This window comes from Jatropha curcas, chromosome 1 (assembly GCF_041381405.1).
Source record: "Jatropha curcas cultivar XTBG-Jc1 chromosome 1, XTBG_Jcur_1.0, whole genome shotgun sequence".
In the NCBI taxonomy this organism is placed as follows: domain Eukaryota; kingdom Viridiplantae; phylum Streptophyta; class Magnoliopsida; order Malpighiales; family Euphorbiaceae; genus Jatropha; species Jatropha curcas.
In genome coordinates, this window is record NC_143151.1 from 7,968,853 (window position 1) to 7,986,216 (window position 17,364).

At 32.7% G+C, this 17,364-nt stretch overlaps 1 protein-coding gene and 1 long non-coding RNA gene across 19 annotated transcripts; both read left to right on the forward strand.

The window, feature by feature from the left end:
• The first annotated feature begins 1,086 nt into the window (after window positions 1–1,086).
• LOC110009066 (uncharacterized) lies at window positions 1,087–7,929 on the forward strand. Of its 18 annotated transcripts, XR_016318700.1 has the most exons (6): window positions 5,805–5,964; window positions 6,144–6,182; window positions 6,604–6,690; window positions 6,915–6,968; window positions 7,410–7,559; window positions 7,707–7,929. XR_016318700.1 is itself a non-coding variant. In XM_037635336.2 (5 exons), the coding sequence occupies exons 1-5, from the start codon at window positions 1,165–1,167 to the stop codon at window positions 7,769–7,771; spliced, it is 363 nt and encodes a 120-aa protein (XP_037491264.1). In that variant the 5' UTR covers window positions 1,087–1,164; the 3' UTR covers window positions 7,772–7,929. The 18 variants fall into 18 exon arrangements, 4 of the variants coding, with proteins under 4 accessions (XP_037491264.1, XP_037491265.1, XP_020533316.1 ...); XM_037635336.2 differs by lacking the exons at window positions 5,805–5,964; window positions 6,144–6,182 and adding an exon at window positions 1,087–1,275 and having other exon boundaries at window positions 7,514–7,559; XR_002283887.3 differs by lacking the exon at window positions 6,604–6,690 and having other exon boundaries at window positions 5,786–5,964; window positions 7,514–7,559.
• Window positions 7,930–8,897: 968 nt separating this feature from the next.
• LOC149498930 (uncharacterized) lies at window positions 8,898–13,467 on the forward strand. The gene is made up of 2 exons (XR_016322502.1): window positions 8,898–11,432; window positions 11,699–13,467. It is a non-coding gene; the product is annotated as an uncharacterized LOC149498930 (long non-coding RNA).
• The last annotated feature ends 3,897 nt before the right edge of the window (window positions 13,468–17,364 follow it).

A 17,364-nucleotide genomic window follows, 5' to 3' on the forward strand; every position in this document is an offset into this window, starting at 1 on the left:
CACTTATTGATAAATCAATGACAAAAGAAGTTGATTTTCAGAAAGAACAAATTCGCATTTACCTTTAAGAATCTGCAGGAATAAAATCTTCTACATGTGTTCTTCTTGCCTTCAATCTACAAGTACAGTATGACTTGCTTCCTTATAATCTACTATGGCCGCGAATTGGATTGCCTCGGTAGTTACTCGTTCTCAAAACTCGACTAGCATAACTCATATTTCTTTTACTCTCTTGCTTTCTTTCTTCAACTCAGTAGATTTCATTCTGTATTTGATAGATTTAGAGATTTTAGTTTAAATTTGGTTATTTTGGCTAAGTGGATGTTGCTGTTACTATTACTATTACTAGAGAGGAAAAATAATTTTTAATTCATTTATTTCTTATTGTGGGCATCAACCCTTAGTAAAAAATTGGGCTAAGTGACAATAAAATACTAAGCATGTGGATTTTTTTATCCAAAAGATTCATTTGTGAGTTTTATTTTTTGTAAATTTAACGCAAACAAATTGAACATTTTCCCTAATATTATATATATAAAACATGTAAAAGCGCTCCCTCTCGAGTGTTTAAAGGGATTTCATACCGGTTAAAGGAGAAGGGATCATGTTATCCCATCTCACCCCTAGTATATTATTTATATGCTTATTTTAAATGAGCTAAGATATTTGTAAATAATCGTTTGTCTATATAAGTTTGAAATAGACTATATAAAAAAAAAAACACAAACTTTCATTAATTCTTTTGATTTTATCTCTAAATTTTTTTTTTCGGATAATTGTGGCTTCCATTTCCGGCGGTAGATATATACCAAAACGAGGGGGAGTTGCACTACCACCGCCACTCCAGCTCAAATAATTTATATAAAAGTGTTTGTTCACTTGATGCTAAAGAGTATAATGGAAGGGTTGGTTAGCACATTAGCTATACAATTGATGGACTAGGGGTTGATTCCAAACAAGTATTGTTTTTTTTTTTTTTTTACTGCTTGGCATGATACCCACGTGTCAATCATGCAAATTTGCTTTGTTGAATGATTTGAATGATTGATCCGTCCTTAGCTGAATGACAAGTGCAATAAACGGACATTGTCATTCTCTCTCTCTTACTTTATTTTTCTCTCTTTTTTGTCTAACAATCTCATCTCCTTCTTCTTTGTCTTGGCCATGGTGCACGATTTAGCGTTGTTTGGGAGAGATGAAGCTGGAAATGATGCTTACCATGGCAGCCATGGATTCCGGCGAGTTCGCACCCTTTCAGCAGACACATGCATTAAGGTTAGTTTTGGTTGTTAGACTATCAAACCTGCAAAAGGCATAAGCTTTGAGATTCGATTTCATTTCAAATTATTTCTACAACTAACTGAGATTTGAGGTTATTCATTAAAATATTGAAAATTGAATTTATGGACTCTTTAATTTTTATTTCCTGGGCTAGTGGGTTGAAGTTTTTTATTTTGGTCTTTTTGGTTTGTTTGTGAGAAAGCAAAAGAAAAAGAGAAGTTGAATTAGAGCTTTCAAAGAAATATTATGCAAAGTGTTTGTTACAGTTAGAATTGAATGTGCAACCCTCTTATGTTTTCTTCCCTATTGGTTCATAGGATATTACAAGGTACTTAAAGAAGTTTCTAGTAAATTGTAAAATGAAGGCTTGAATTATATTGCCAAAAACTGAGAAATATATATACAACAGATGATGACTACTAGCAGCCATAAAGAACTCAACAACCTGAGATAATATCTTAACTAATATGCAAAAATAACAGAGAATGAAAGCCTACAATAAAGGAAAGATCATAACAGAAATATTATTTTGTTTTACACCCCCTCAAGTTGTTAGGTAGTGCAACAATAGACAACTTGGGAAAAAGAACATGAAATGCACGTTGTGACAGAGGTTTGATGAGCGAATCTGCAACTTGATCTGCAGTATGAAGGTGACAAATATGCACTTGCTTTGCCTGAACTTGGTCACAGACAAAATGAAAATCAATGGCAACATGCTTCATTTTATTGTGGAACACTGGATTTTCACAAAGAACTGTTGTCCCAATATTATCACAGGAGATTTTTGGGATATCAGCCAATGGAAACCAAAGCTCTTTCAATAAATTTGCAATCCAATTTGTTTCAGCTAAGACAGCAGCAACCGCATGATATTCAGTTTCAGTTGAGGAACGTGAAATGGCTCGTTGCTTTTTAGAAGACCAAGAAATAGGATTGTTACCAAGATATACAACAAAACCGATGGTAGAAGTGTGATCAACTGGATCTCCAGCCCAGTCAGAGTCTGAATAAATATGTAGTTTATTATCACTTTTCTTAGACAAAAGTAAACCATAATGTGCTGTTGATTTCATATAGCGAAGCAAGTGCTTGACTGCCCTCCAATGATCAATAGAAGGACAATGCATAAACTGAGCAAGTTTGTTCACAGAGAAAGCAATATCAGGCCTGATGAACGATAGATATTGAAGTTTACCTATAATTCACCAATAAGAGGTGGCGTGAACAATAGTTTCAGGAAGAGACTTGGTGAGAGCCGTAGAAGCACTCATAGGTGTAGAAACTCCTTTTGATTTGTGCATATTATTTCCCGTCGACAAGTCGGAAATATATTTGTGTTGAGAAAGGAGCAGCCCATTTTTTAAAGGAATAACGTCAACACCAAGAAAATAACGTAAGGCACCAAGACCTTTTAGTGAAAATTTATTGGAAAGACTATGAATCATCTGCTGAATAGCAGTTGTATTATTGCCTGAGACAATAATATCATCCACATAAACAAGTACATAAATAATGAACCCAAATTTTTTGCCATATGAATAAGGAGGAGTCAGACTTGGATCAATAAAATCCCACAGACAAAAGATAACTAGTCAATGCAGTGTACCATGCTCTTGGAGCTTGCCTTAAACCATAAATTGCTTTTTTTTAACTTACAAACATAATGAGGGAGAAGAGGATCCTCAAACCTAGGTGGTTGACGCATGTACACCTCTTCATCAAGTTGGCCCTGTAGAAAGGTGTTATTTACATTGAGCTGATGAAGGAGCCAATTATTCTGAGTGGCAAGAGTAAGAACAAGTCGGACAGTTGTTAGTTTGATCACCAGACTGAAACTAGAATGAAAGTCAATTCCTGGCCTTTGAGTGAATCCCTTTGCAACCAATCGAGCTTTGAATCTTTCAATGGAGCCATTTGGTTTGTACTTTATACGATATAACCATTTACAATCAACAATGTTAAGAGAAGAATTATGAGGCACTAGATCCCAGGTTTGGTTTTTACTTAATGCATCAAACTCTTCTATCATGGCTTTGTTCCAGTGAGATTGTTGTTGTGCTTGCTTATAGGTTGTAGGGGTTGTGAGTAGCAGACTATGAGCAAGAAGAGATTTTACGATTTTTGGTTTACTAATGTGATTTTTGGCATGTGTAGTCATAGGATGAACATTTGTGAAGGGTGGATCGACAGATGATTGTGGGTTATTTGGCAAGGGTGGTTGTGGTTTATTGGATAAGGGTGGTCGAGCTGCTAAGGTATCAGGTAGAGAAGCTGATACAGTACCTGACGTTGATGACGTAGAGCTGGTTTGGACAGCAAGAGCGGGAGCTGAGGGCACCAAAACAATAGCAGGAAGTAATTCATTGGACGAAGGTGAAGCAAAGTGCTTTGAAACAGAATGGTCAATAACATTTTTCCATTTATGAATATGAAAATTTGATTGTAAATGAGAGAAAATATTACTAAAAGGAAAATTGTTCTCAAAAAATAATACATCTCGTGAGAGATATATTTTAGAAGAAGTCGGGTCATAACATTGATGATAATAAAATTTGGTGGAAAAGTAAAAAATCCTAGACTTAAAAAATTATTCAATTCAATGAATAATGTCTGGACTTAAAAAAATCCTAGAAGAATAGAGGATTTCTAGACTACCAACTCTTATGTTTATGAGTATTTTTTTAAAAAAGTAAAAAAATTGGGTCTTATTAGTTTTTCTAAAACTATAATTTATGAATTTATAATTATATTATATAAAATTCAAATTCAAATTCGTTATATCTGAACATGAAATTTAATTAATTATTTTATAAATTAGTAATAATCAACAATTCAAATATATAATTTTTAAATTTTTAAATAATAATAAAATTAATTCAAAAAATTGCAAATGCAACCTTTTTAATTCCTATTTTTTAAAAGATAATTCATGTGTTTTAAGACGATACAAAACACAAACGCAAAATAAAACTTCTATACTCACATGCTATTTTTTATGTGTATGTTTCAATGTTTGTGTGTTTTAATATATTATTTAATTTTTTTTTATTTTACTCTGTTATATTTATTTAATTTCCCACACACTGTTTAGCATGATGGTTTTTATTTTATTTAGACTTCAACTAAGGACAAAATATAATGATTGAACATTTTAGCCTATATTTCTATTTTTCTCTCTTACATTAGAATGTTTTTTATGGTACTGTACAAATCTCTTTGACATGATAGGAACAATCCAGAATGCCATATAAATGAACTAATAAACTAAATTAATCTGAAAATTAATTAAGATTCATATTACCGTCATTAGAAAAACATTGCAATTTTTTATGTATGCTTGAAAAGAGAAATGAAAAGAAACTTATAATTGCATTTACTGTATCTCTATCACATCATTCTTGAAAAACATTGCGGAAACTAAAAAACTCAACAATTGAACATAAACTCTTGATCATTCTTCCAAGCATACAATATAAGTGAGAAACCAAGACCTTGCAATTGGTAGTCTCTGAATCGCTGAGAGTACAACAAAGTCAATATACAGGCGTCAAAAAATAGATTAGCTAGACCGTAATTTCTGAGCAAATAGGCATGTTTGGAACATGAAAACTGCATTGCCCATTGCATTACCAAATAACAATTATGGACATCCTAGGAGACTTCAACAGGGAGCCCATCCGCCAAGATGGTATGATTGTCTCGAAATTTCCACTTTAATCTGTTATCCTGCACTACCGTCTTACCAATGCGGGCAAAAGACATGGATTTTTAAGATCAACTGTGTCACATTCGATTGTGACATCATGCATTTATCCCTTATCACAGAATTGAGCTTTTGCACCATAAAACTTCTTTCCGAAAATATGCTCCCTTTTAGCAATAAAAATGGCAGCGGAATGTATTAAGGCATATATCAATTTTCAGGTAAGAAAACATTTAACGTTCTAGATTCTAAAAAATAACACATATATACATATTGGCATAGAAACTCATACCCATTTAAACAAAAAAAAAAATTAAAAATAACAACCATAATAAATTAGTCATTAATATCAAACACTAAACAGTTTAAATATGAAAAAACTACAAAAACTGATGTTAAAATAAGCCATAATTAAGCATGACAACTCCACCATTCTCATTTTATCTTTTTCTCAGCCATCTTCTCAACAATCTTCGATACCGGCTTAGCCTTTTTGTGGATTTGTAGAAGTACTGTAACTGATTGAAATTGGGACTCCAAAGGGAGAGTGAGGAAATACAAATGTTTCAGGTTTGATATAAATATATCTAGATAAATATGATTATAGATAAGAAAATATTCAAAAAAATTCAAAGGGATATATATTTAGTTAGAGAATAGATTTTTTATAATATATATATATATATATATATATATATATATATATATATATATATATTCAATTAAAACTTAAAAAATAAAGAAAAAAAAGAAAAAATTCAAAAATTTATAAAAATAGGAAAAGTAGAAAGCTGTAAAAAAAAAGAGCCACGTCAGCATTTTTAAAATATTTTTTCTTCAGGATTATATATATATATATATATATATATATATATATATATATAAGAGAGGCCGAAAAGAAAAACCCAAGATTGACATAATCTAGATTTTATTTCTACTTTCTGATGGATCAGAAAAGAGAGAAAGAAAAGCAACAGGTATCATATTTTTATTTCTTCTTTTAAAATGTTTTCTTTGTTAAATTTTTCTTTGATTTCTTATGTTTGTTTAATCCATCTATCTGTTTAAATTGTGATTTCCATGATTTATTTTTGCTTTTTAATTTTTGCATTTTCTATCATTTTCTTTCTCTTCTTTTTCGATCGGCAATGGTTAGATAATGGCAGTGATTATCGTTTGATTTTTTCCTTCAAAGGTGATTTCCTTTCTATTCTTTGGCCAAGAGGCATCATTTGATTCTTTTTTATTTTATGTAATTTCATATTTCATATACGTGCCCTCGGTTCCTTTATTGTCTTGCATGATTTGAGACAAGCTAGAAGTATTGAATGAGAAGAGGTAAATATTCATTTTGTCTCTTTTGCCTCTTTCCATATTCACACATTATATCAAAACTATAATTGCATACTCCATTTTGCCTGAACTGCACCAACTGCTTATTACAGTTGTAAAAATCAGAACATTGGTGAAACCCTGATTTAATCATGGTTGTCAGGAGTTCTTCAGCTTTCTCAGGTTCTTGCACATATAATATGTAAATCAAGAAAAAAAATCAAACATAATAATTGAAATATGTTGCATGCAACATATTTGTATCAATTCAATTTATCTTGCAGAAAAAGGTTATTGAAATTAGAGAACAACTCAAGAGGATAGCACTTCAGATAGGCATAGTATTAAAATCATGTGAAAAAGATTTTCTGGTAAGTGTTGCAATACTACTTATTTACTTTGGGTTGGTGCTTGAAATGATATTTATTCGGCTCTACTGTGTACTTGGTAAACTTATATGGATCTTAATAATAATTTTCCGCTTATGGGAATTTTGTTTTTACATAACATTTTTCATTAGACAAGTTAAACAAACTGTATTGATCAATATGCTACTACTCCTGATTCTTTTTTCTCCCTCTGAATGATGCTGCAGGCCATAAGAAAGGCAGTAACTGCCGGGATTTTTGCAAATGCATGCCGTTTAGAGGTGAGTTGAATGCTAAACATATTTCCTTTTAGAATTGTAAATACTCTATCATCTTCCTTCTTCCTTAAAGGAATGTTCAATTTATGTTGTGTTTCTTTCAAATATGCAGTTAAAAGAAGTTATTGTAATGGAAATTTATCGCTCCTTCATCTGTGAAAAGTTTCTATCTCATGTTTTGGACATGAAGGATTTTATTTTTATGAATGTATATAATTTGACAGTAATGACTTTGCTTGTCAATCAAAGCTATTTCAATTTTCTTCTTGTCAAATCATTGAGCTTCCATTCATTTAATCCAATTATAAGTTATCATATTTGCATCTGTTTGTATGATGAAAGCATTTTTTACATGGAAATTTAATATTACTTGAGTTAATTGGTATTTGTTTTTTCATTGCATGTTGCTTCAAGTGAAATGAACAATAATTTGTTGGATCTCAGCCACTTAGGTGAAACGAAATAAAACATTTCCAGAAAATGTGAAAATAAGAAAGAATTGAAGTGAAGAAGAGCTTTGAGAGCTGAATTTATTGGTGGTTTTGCAGTTACTACTTGCTGTGAAACAATATCGAGAGCAGGGTATTTGTCACGGTCAGTGGAGTATTTTTTAGAGATTGTTACTTTTGCAATGCGATAATCTTTTGTTTTATCCATGTCCATTTGTATTGCAATAGGTGACATTAAGTGTGAGAATATTCTGGTCACTTATTTAATAATTGATTGATTGTCTAATTACAGGTAAGAAAGAGGCTGACATTATCAATGAAAGAAGAAAAAAAGACTACTTGAAAAAGATATGTTGATTTGTTTATTAAATTCGAAAGATGATAAAGGGCAAGTACGTACTAACCTATATATGATCAAATCATAACATTATCGGAATTCTTTTACCCTACTACTTGACTTGAGTTGTTATTTTTATTATATTTTGAATATAATCTATAATCTATTAATTATTTGAATTTGCATTTTGAATGAATTTCATGTTTTCTTTAACTCATTAATTTATCTTTATTTTAGGAACCGTTTGTGACTTAGATAAAATTTAACATTGAAATGAGAATGAGATTTTAATTGAACACTTGCCATTCTTGTTAAATCTTTAAGCATTGGTTAGTGGCCAATTTGAACAGTATGAGACTGATTGTTAACGAAACAAAAACACAAACTAAACAAACTATCAAAATTAGTTTAATATGGTTGAAAATAATTATTAACAATCTCAAAAATATCAAAAATCATTAACATGAGAATAAATCAAGTGTTTCCTATACTAATTATTTTTTTGTAAAAATTCAATTCTCAATAAAACATATTCTTTATTTTAAACACAAGTTGATAGCTTAATATGGTTGGGAATAATTATTAACAATCTCAAAAATATAAAAAATCATTAACATAAGAATAAATCAAGTATTTCCTATACTAATTATTTTCTTGCAAAAATTCAATTCATCTCAATAAAACATATTCTTTAATTTAAACACAAGCTAAGAAGATCTTCGATCTTCTTATTAATAATTGTTCAAATTATGACAAATAAAATATGAATCTTAACAAAAATTATTAACCTTTAAATATGATAATCATGAATATAATTTCAACATTTCCATAGGCAAACTTAGCCATCATTTCTCCACAATAAAAATGCATAAAATTAAAAAGATCAAAAGATCTTTTATCGAGGTTGTAACGGGTTAGGGGGTATAATCTGGTTAACAAAGAAAAGAGATAAAAAGGATAAACAAATAGTACAAATAATATATAATAACAAGACTTAATTATATTAAAAACATATATTCTTTTTGTGGGTGACTAATATATAAATTAATTATCCTAAAATCAAATACTGTTATTATTGAGTAAATTGAGGAAATGTTCTAGAACCTAACCAAAACAATTAAAATAAATTAAATCGGACCAGAAAACCAATTAATATCTTTGAAACTGAGTCAAATTACTGAATTGGACCAAATCGGTTCGAATCGAACCGGAATAGTCTAGAAACTCAGATTTTCTTTCTCTTTTTTTTTCTTTTCTCTTTTTTTTTTTTTTTCTTACTTTTCGTTTTTTTTTTTTTCCCTCTTCTTCTTCCTTTCCTCTCCAGCGTCGGCCTAACCCTCGCCCTCTCCTCCTCTCGTTTTTCGATCACCGGAGACCGGTGCAACGCCTTGCCGCCGCTCTCTCTCTGTCTCTCTTTTCCGTCTAGCGATAGTGCAGTAACGATAGTGAGCTGTGTTTCTTTCCAAACGAGACAGCTCTTCCCCTTCGTTTCATTTTGCCGGCGACTCCACCACCATAAACGTCAGCTCCACCTCTCTCTCTGGTCTCTCTTTCTTTCTGGTCTGGGTTCGTTTAGCGCAGTAAAGAGGAAGAGTGCGGGCTATGCTTTCCAATCGTCACAGCCCGTGCTTTCCATTTCTTTTTTTTGCCGGTGAGACCAGCCAATTACCGGCCAGTTTAGACCTCCTGCTTCATCACCGGTCCTCCTCTGTCCTCTGTCTTTCCCATTTTCCGGATTAGATGGGGCGCAGCAGCAAAATAGCCAGAGAGACTTGTGATTTGTGACTGTTGATCCGGAAACTCGAGTCCTCCGACGTGTTTTGCAATTTAGTAAGTAATTTTCAGCTTCGTTCTTGGTGCTATATGATTTCTTGCGACTAGATTAAAGAATTTGAACTTGGATGGTAGTTGTGATGGAGTTGTTGGAAGTTGATTCAAGAATTGGTCCTGCAGAATCTTCTCAATTACTGCTCTGCTCCTAAAATTTCTGGTTTCAGTTAATAAGATAAGTTTGTTATTAGTGGCATAATAATTGAGCTTTATTGAGTATTTTTAGCTATTTTAGTTAACTTTGTAAGCCTATATAAAGGCACTTCAATTCTTGAATTTAATATACTGTAGAACTCATCCATTTTCTGCATTTGTGAGTTCATCTGCAATTGCAGCATTTTTGTTTCTTTTAATTCTATTTTCACAATTGTTCCAACATTGTGGTATCAGAGCCAGGTTGGTTTGAGTGAATAGAGAGATTAAACACGTGAGGTGAGTGAAACACTTTGAAAATATCATGGCAAACAACAACAATGCAATGAGTGTTGCACAACCACTCATTCCCATCTTTAAAGGGGAAGGCTATGAATTTTGGAGTATTAGAATGAGAACTCTACTCAGATCTCAGGATCATTAGGACTTGGTGGAATATGGTTATGCAGATCCAGATGAAGAAAATAGATTGAAAGACAATAGAAAGAAAGACTCCAAGGCATTGGTGATAATTCAGCAATCTGTTCACGACAGTGTCTTCTCTCGAATTGCAGCAGCAGCCACATCGAAGCAAGCATGGTTAGTTTTACAGAAGGAGTTCAGTGGTGATTCAAGAATAATCACTATAAAACTGCAATCGCTACGACGGGACTTTGAGACTTTATTCATGAAAAACGGCAAATTGGTGCAAAATTTCTTGTCAAAAGCAATGGCAATTGTGAATCAAATGCGATCTTATGGGAGCAAATTACTTATCAGACAGTAGTTAAAAAGGTATTGAGAAGCTTAACCCCAAAATTTGATCATGTAGTTGCTGCAATAGAAGAATCTAAGGATTTACCTATTTTTTCATTTGATGAACTAATGGGGTCATTGCAAGCACATGAGTCCAGAATTAATAGATCAATTGAAAAGAATGGCGAACAAGCATTTCAAGTTGTCACCAAAAGCAGGAAAGGTGAAACTTCAGCGAATAAAGGTCGAGGAAGAGGAGGATTCCGTGGCCGTGCCCGTGGTCAAGGAAGAGGCAGAGGCCGATCTGATGGACAACAAAGGCAGTCCGAAGAGCAAAGTAAATGGCAGAATGGTGTTCAATACTATCATTGCGGCAAATATGGGCATATAAAGGCAGAATGTTGGTATAAGACCAACAAATGAACTTTGCTGCAGAGAATGAAGAAGAAAAAGAAGAAAAACTTTTTATGGCTTGTATTGAAACTAACTCCAAACCAAGTAATTTATGGTTTGTTGATAGTGGTTGTTCAAACCACATGACAGGCACCAAATCCTTATTCGATGAGCTTGATGAGACACAAAAAATAACTATGCAGCTTGGCAACACAAAAGAGATGCAAGTTGAAGGTAATGGCATGGTGAAAGTGGAAACTGATCATGGTAAGGTAAAGTTATTAGATGATGTTCAATTTGTGCCTGAATTGGGATACAATTTATTGAGTGTTGGACAGTTGATGCTTAGAGGGCATTCCATTTTATTTGATGACAACGCTTGTGTCATTACAAATAAGAAATCAGGCCAAAGAACTCAAATAAGCATGACTTAAAATAAGATGTTTCCATTAAACATTTCCAGCATGGAGCAGTTTGTACTAGCAACAAGTGAAAATGATGATTCAACGTTATGGCATTTGAGGTATGGGCATCTTAATATGAAGGGCATGAAGCTACTCAATAATAAAGGTATGGTTTTTGGACTACCAAAAATTGGTTCAATTAAATTATGTGAATGATGCATTTATGGCAAACAAACTAGAATGTCATTCCTAGTAGGAAAAGCGTGGAGGGCAACGAATTGTCTTGAATTAATTCATACCGATTTTTGTGGTCCTATGCAAACTAAGTCTCATGGTGGGAGTCGTTATTTCTTACTTTTTATTGATGATTGTAATCGGATGAGTTGGGTTTATTTCTTGGAAAATAAATCAGAAACATTTGAAAAATTTCAGCATTTTAAAGCCATAGTTGAGAAGCAAAGTGGATTGCAAATTAAAAGTCTTCGCACAGACAGAGGTGGAGAATTCTTGTCAAATCAATTCACTCTTTTTTTTGCTAAGAAAATGGAATTCATAGGGAGTTGACAGCTCCTTGTACTCCAGAGCAAAATGGCGTTGCGAAATGAAAGAATCGCACGATTATGGACATGGCAAGAAGCATGTTGCAAGCGAAAGGGCTCTCTAATCAATTTTGGGCTAAACCAGTAGCAACTTCAGTCTATTTGTTGAATCTATCTCCCACAAGAGCTATGATGAATCAAACTCCATTTGAAACTTGGAAACATACAAGAAGAGGTTTATGTCTCACAACCAAAAGGTTTTATAATTGAAGGCAAAGAGGAGAAGGTGTACAAGTTGAGAAAGGCGTTATATGGTCTGAGGCAAGCGCCACAAGCATGGTATAGCCGAATTGATTCATACTTCCAGCAATATGGGTTCTTGAGGAGTGAGAATGAGCCCACACTTTACATAAAAAAGGGAGGTAAAAATGATTTCATCATTGTTTGTCTCTATGTAGATGATATCATTTATACTAGTGCCTCTAATTTTCTTATGGCTGAGTTTAAATCACATATGATGAATGAGTTTGAAATGTCAGAAATGGGTTTGCTACATTATTTTCTTGGTCTTGAGGTTCAACAAGTAAAAGATGGGATTTTCTTTCTCAAAGTAAATATGCAAAGGATCTTCTCCTTAAATTTGGCATGCTTTCTTGTAATCTAGCAGCAACACCTATGAATGTTAATTAAAAATTACAGCTGAATGATGGTGCAGAGATTGTTGATGCCAGAAAATTCAGAAGCCTAGTTGGAGGTTTAATTTATCTAACTCATAGCCGACCTGATATTACGTATTCTGTGAGTTTAATTTCCAGATTTATGCAACATCCTTCAAAACTTCATTTTGGAGTAGTAAAGCGGGTACTAAGATATGTTGCTGGAACCATAGATTATGGTATTTGCTACTCAAATGCTTCCAATTTCAGACTATGTGGCTGCACAGACAGGGATTGGGCAAGTTCGTTGGATGATCGGCGAAGTGTTTCTACAAATGTTTTCAGTTTTGGGTTAGGAGCAGTCACTTGGAGCTCAAAGAAGCAAGCCACTACAGCTTTATCATCATCTGAAGCTGAGTATGTTGCAGCAACTTCAGTAGCATGTCAAGCTATTTGGCTTAGGAGAATATTAGTTGATCTTCATCAAAGGCAAGAAGGACCAACAGAAATTTTTTGTGACAATAAGGCAACGATTTTCACGACAAAAAATCCAGCTTTTCAAAGCAGAACAGAGCATATTGATATCCGGTTTCATTTCATTCGCGGTCTAGTTGCAAAGGAAGAGATTATCCTGAAGTATTGCAATACAATGATCAAGTGGCAGACATACTTACAAAAGCTCTTCCATGTCAGAAACCCACTCACTTTAGATCCTTATTGGGTGTGTGCAATTTTGAATCAAGAGGGAGTGTTGAAAGTTGATTCAAGAATTGGTCCTGCAGAATCTTCTCAATTAATGCTCTGCTCCTAAAATTTCTGGTTTCAGTTAATAAGATAAGTTTGTTATTAGTGGCATAATAATTAAGATTTATTGAGTATTTTTAGCTATTTTAGTTAACTTTGTAAGCCTATATAAAGGCACTTCAATTCTGAAATTTAATATACTGTAGAACTCATCCATTTTCTGCATTTGTGAGTTCATCTGCAATTGCAGCATTTTTGTTTCTTTTAATTCTATTTTCACAATTGTTCCAACAGGAGTTAGGGATTTTAAATACTGTTTATGTGAGATTATTAAAATAAATTCTCAAAATTTATGCTGCCATTGATGATATAAACTGAATTTCTATGAAGTATAATATAAGAATGTAACACTTGTAGAATTGACTTGAGATTGAACATGAATTTCAATTTGTAAAGAGTTTTGGGATTCATAAACGCTGTGCTGAAAATAATTCGGGAATTTTGATATTAATCTCTAACTGAAATATAAGCTGAGGTTTATGTTTATTTTGAAATGGCAGCAAGCTTATGACAAGTCAATAGGAATTATGAAAACTTCTTAATCATGCAAAGAGTAGTTGATTTAGTATGAGTTTTAAAGAATTTACTTCGGATTTGACAATTATGTTTTTGCATAAAGTAAATATGATGTTATTTAGACTATGAACTAAGCTTATGTAAGTTGTTATGGATGATAAATGGCGATGCTGTTGTTTAAAGGAGTACGGATATTCGATTTGTTGTGAATTGCCCAATGGATGGCTGTGTGTATTGATTGATAAATATATAATATTATTGTGATATTTAAACAGGTAGATAGTCGTATTTTTAGGGGAGGTTATGCCGAAATTTCGATAGAACCTAAACTAATTTTAATTAATAACATAATAAATAAGCTTATTTAGATAAATTCTATAATTTGATACATAATAAATAAAGTGCTCTAATTATTTATTTATTATCATTATTAATCGTTTAATTATTCCATTATTTATTTATTTATTTTCATTATTATTGTTTATTATTATTATTTATTTTATTATTGTTGTTTATTGTTAACACTACTTATTTATTTATTTGCATTTGATTTTGGATGTCTAAATTGTGCATTGCATTTCGATGTTTAATTGATTAACATGCTTGCATTTAATTGTAATATTTGATTAATTGTGTTGTGATAATGCTATGCCTTGTATGTGTGGAGTTGGGATGAAGTGGGTCACCATGAGTTTGTGAGGACGGTCCACGCGATTGTTGGCTGTATGGGAGATCGGCGCCCCGTGTGCACCTGATGATATGATATGGATGATATAGAAAACCACAGGATGACTTCCTGATAGTATGGAAAAGAAAAGAGAGAATGGAAAACAATGAGAGAGTTGATCAAGTGAAGATTAGACCGGTCGGCCATGTATGGGGGATCGGCTCCCTGGTGTATACGTTATGAGAGGATGGGCCATGTGGGAGGACGGCTCATCGGGGGTTTTGGTGACGTCACAGACCAATTTCCACGTGATGTGATTATATGAAGATGTTAATGATTGTGAGTGCTGGTGATATGTCATTTGTGTGACTGATTGTGTAAGCATATAACTAGTCGGATGGCTAGATTAACATATTTAAACATTTGTGTGAATGCGTGTGTTGTGCAATAATTATTATTCCTTACAAAACTCACATGTCTAGTTTGATTTTTCAGGAATTAAGTTTTTCTTTAATTCGATTTAGGCTATGTTTTTTCGACGCAGGGCAGTAGAGAAATTTCCCTAGTCCCATAATTATTTTACTATGTAATTATATGTATAAAAAGCTATGTACACTAAACAGTTAGTGACTCCGCAGTTGTAGAATTTACATACATTTAGTCGTGTATTAACATATACAAAATAATTCTATGAGCCCATATTAGAAATGTAATGTATTGTTAATTTGGCCCGAACTGTGGAATGTTGTAGATGATAAATTTGGGCTGATATTTAATAAAATCTTAAGGTTTATTTTCCTAGTAATATGAGCTGAATGTTTGAAATTATATTGAGATAGTAGATTTTTAGTGTTTCAGGCTCACTACGGACTTCGGAGGCCTTAAGCTTACCTGGACCCTAGTGCCGGTCCGGCCCATGGAAATGGGTTGTGAGATTTAAGTAGTTACATGGGAGGTGTATTTACAAGAAAATGAAAATGTTCGCTCTTATATTGCTGCATACTATCTCTTGTATTCCTGATCTTCTCTTTTTCAGAATATTGCACCTGCTGGCTCAAAAATTAGTCTATACCTGTGTGCAAGATGGAAATTCTGGTGAGGACTTTAACAAGGATGGCCTGATGAAAGGCTTATAATAGAAATGGATGGCAGGACGGTGGAAATATTTGTTCTTGCTCATATTTTCGAGTAATGCATCCAACTGTAGTTGTGTTTTGTAAATTGCAACAATACTAATGCAACAAACTTGCTTATTTTATGTAAAACCATCGATGATGTTGTGGTTCAGAATATTAGACCTTTTTTTAAACTTAATTAGTCTATTTGTGATTTGTTTGCCTTTCTTCTCTTTGAATTCCTTCAATTTTTTAATTCTGGGCATGAATATAAACTTTGGGAATCTGACGAAGAAAGTTCAAGAATTTAGAGGTTGTACTAATGTTCTGCAGTTATGCACCTTTAAATTAAAATATTCTATTTTGTTTTGGTCTAAATGCATTTTTGATTATATATTGAATTGATTGGCCATCGAATTATGTTTCATTTGCAATTTGCTATCCATAGGTTGCACCAGTAGAGGGTTACTGCTTCTCATTTTATAAAATTAGATATTGTCATCATCTTGTAAGTATAAACCGATTTTAACTGTTTTTATACTTATGTCTTCCTTTACAAGCAGTTACTTGAATGAGTAAATGTCTGTCCATAATTTTTTGGGCACTTTTGTAGATTTCCGGATCCGAGAGCTGGTAAAGTCCCAGTTGACTATGTTTTTCACTCACCTGACAGCTCCCTTACTAAAGAAGATGTTCATAAATTTATAGCAGAGCAGGTAAAAGATATGCCTGCTCTCATACTTAACTGGACTAAAATGACCACGGTAGTGTCATTATTTATCTGGCACTCTGTTTTTTTTTCTGCACTCAGAAAAAGATGATGCATTAAGAGAAGCTGATAAATGTAGAAGCTGACAAATGTATCCTTATCCCTATGTTCTTTAATTTAGTTTTTGGAGTAAAAGTAGTAATTATAGTTTCGTTGCATTTATCTATTTTCTTATAAGCTTAGAGAATGAGTTTAATTTATTTTTTATTTTATTTCTTCAATAAAAAAAATGAAATTTATGAAATAAACGGTCACTAAGAAAATACTTAAATGAGTGGATGACTTCATCCATTTACAGAATTGAGAAAATTTACTGTTTTTGCTTTACTGACTATGTTTTGGTCACATTGTCACCCTTTAGCTGACATTAAATTGAAGTAGCATATAAATATAATTGAACTTCAATTATAGTTGAAGTTCAGGCGACGTATGTTGAACTTCTATTAGTTCATTGGGTTTATCCTTCTTTTTACCATGTAGCTGATTAGCACTTTTGTTTTGAACCTCTCAGCTACAGGATTTGATGTGCAATCTTTTATGAATGCACGGAGACCTAACTCCAGTAGGTAAGCAGGGGACAATTGTATAGCATACGTACAGCCAATAAAAGGGATGTTTTCAGGACGAACTATTGATTATTGCCCCTTACTGCACGTTTAGTTGAAAGCTACTAACTAATACATTCAATGAAATTGATTGTTAATTTATTTTTTCTATTATTTTTAAAGTGGTTTTCAATTTGTAATCGGTATTATTTCATGCTTTAGAAAATTTTTGTTTTTCAATTTGTAATCGGTATTATTTCATGCCTTAGAAAATTTTGCTAAGGGTTTTGGTACATCTATACAAAGTTTGATATATTCCTGAAATGTAGGGAGTGAAAGGTAAATTTTCTTTTTTTATTTATCACATTTATTTTTTGAACTGTACAATTTTTTAATACATTGTATCAAACTTTAAGACAAAGGACAGGGAAGGGACAAAAATAAGACAAGTGGCTTTCACAAATATCTTTGCTCTCTCTACCTCTTG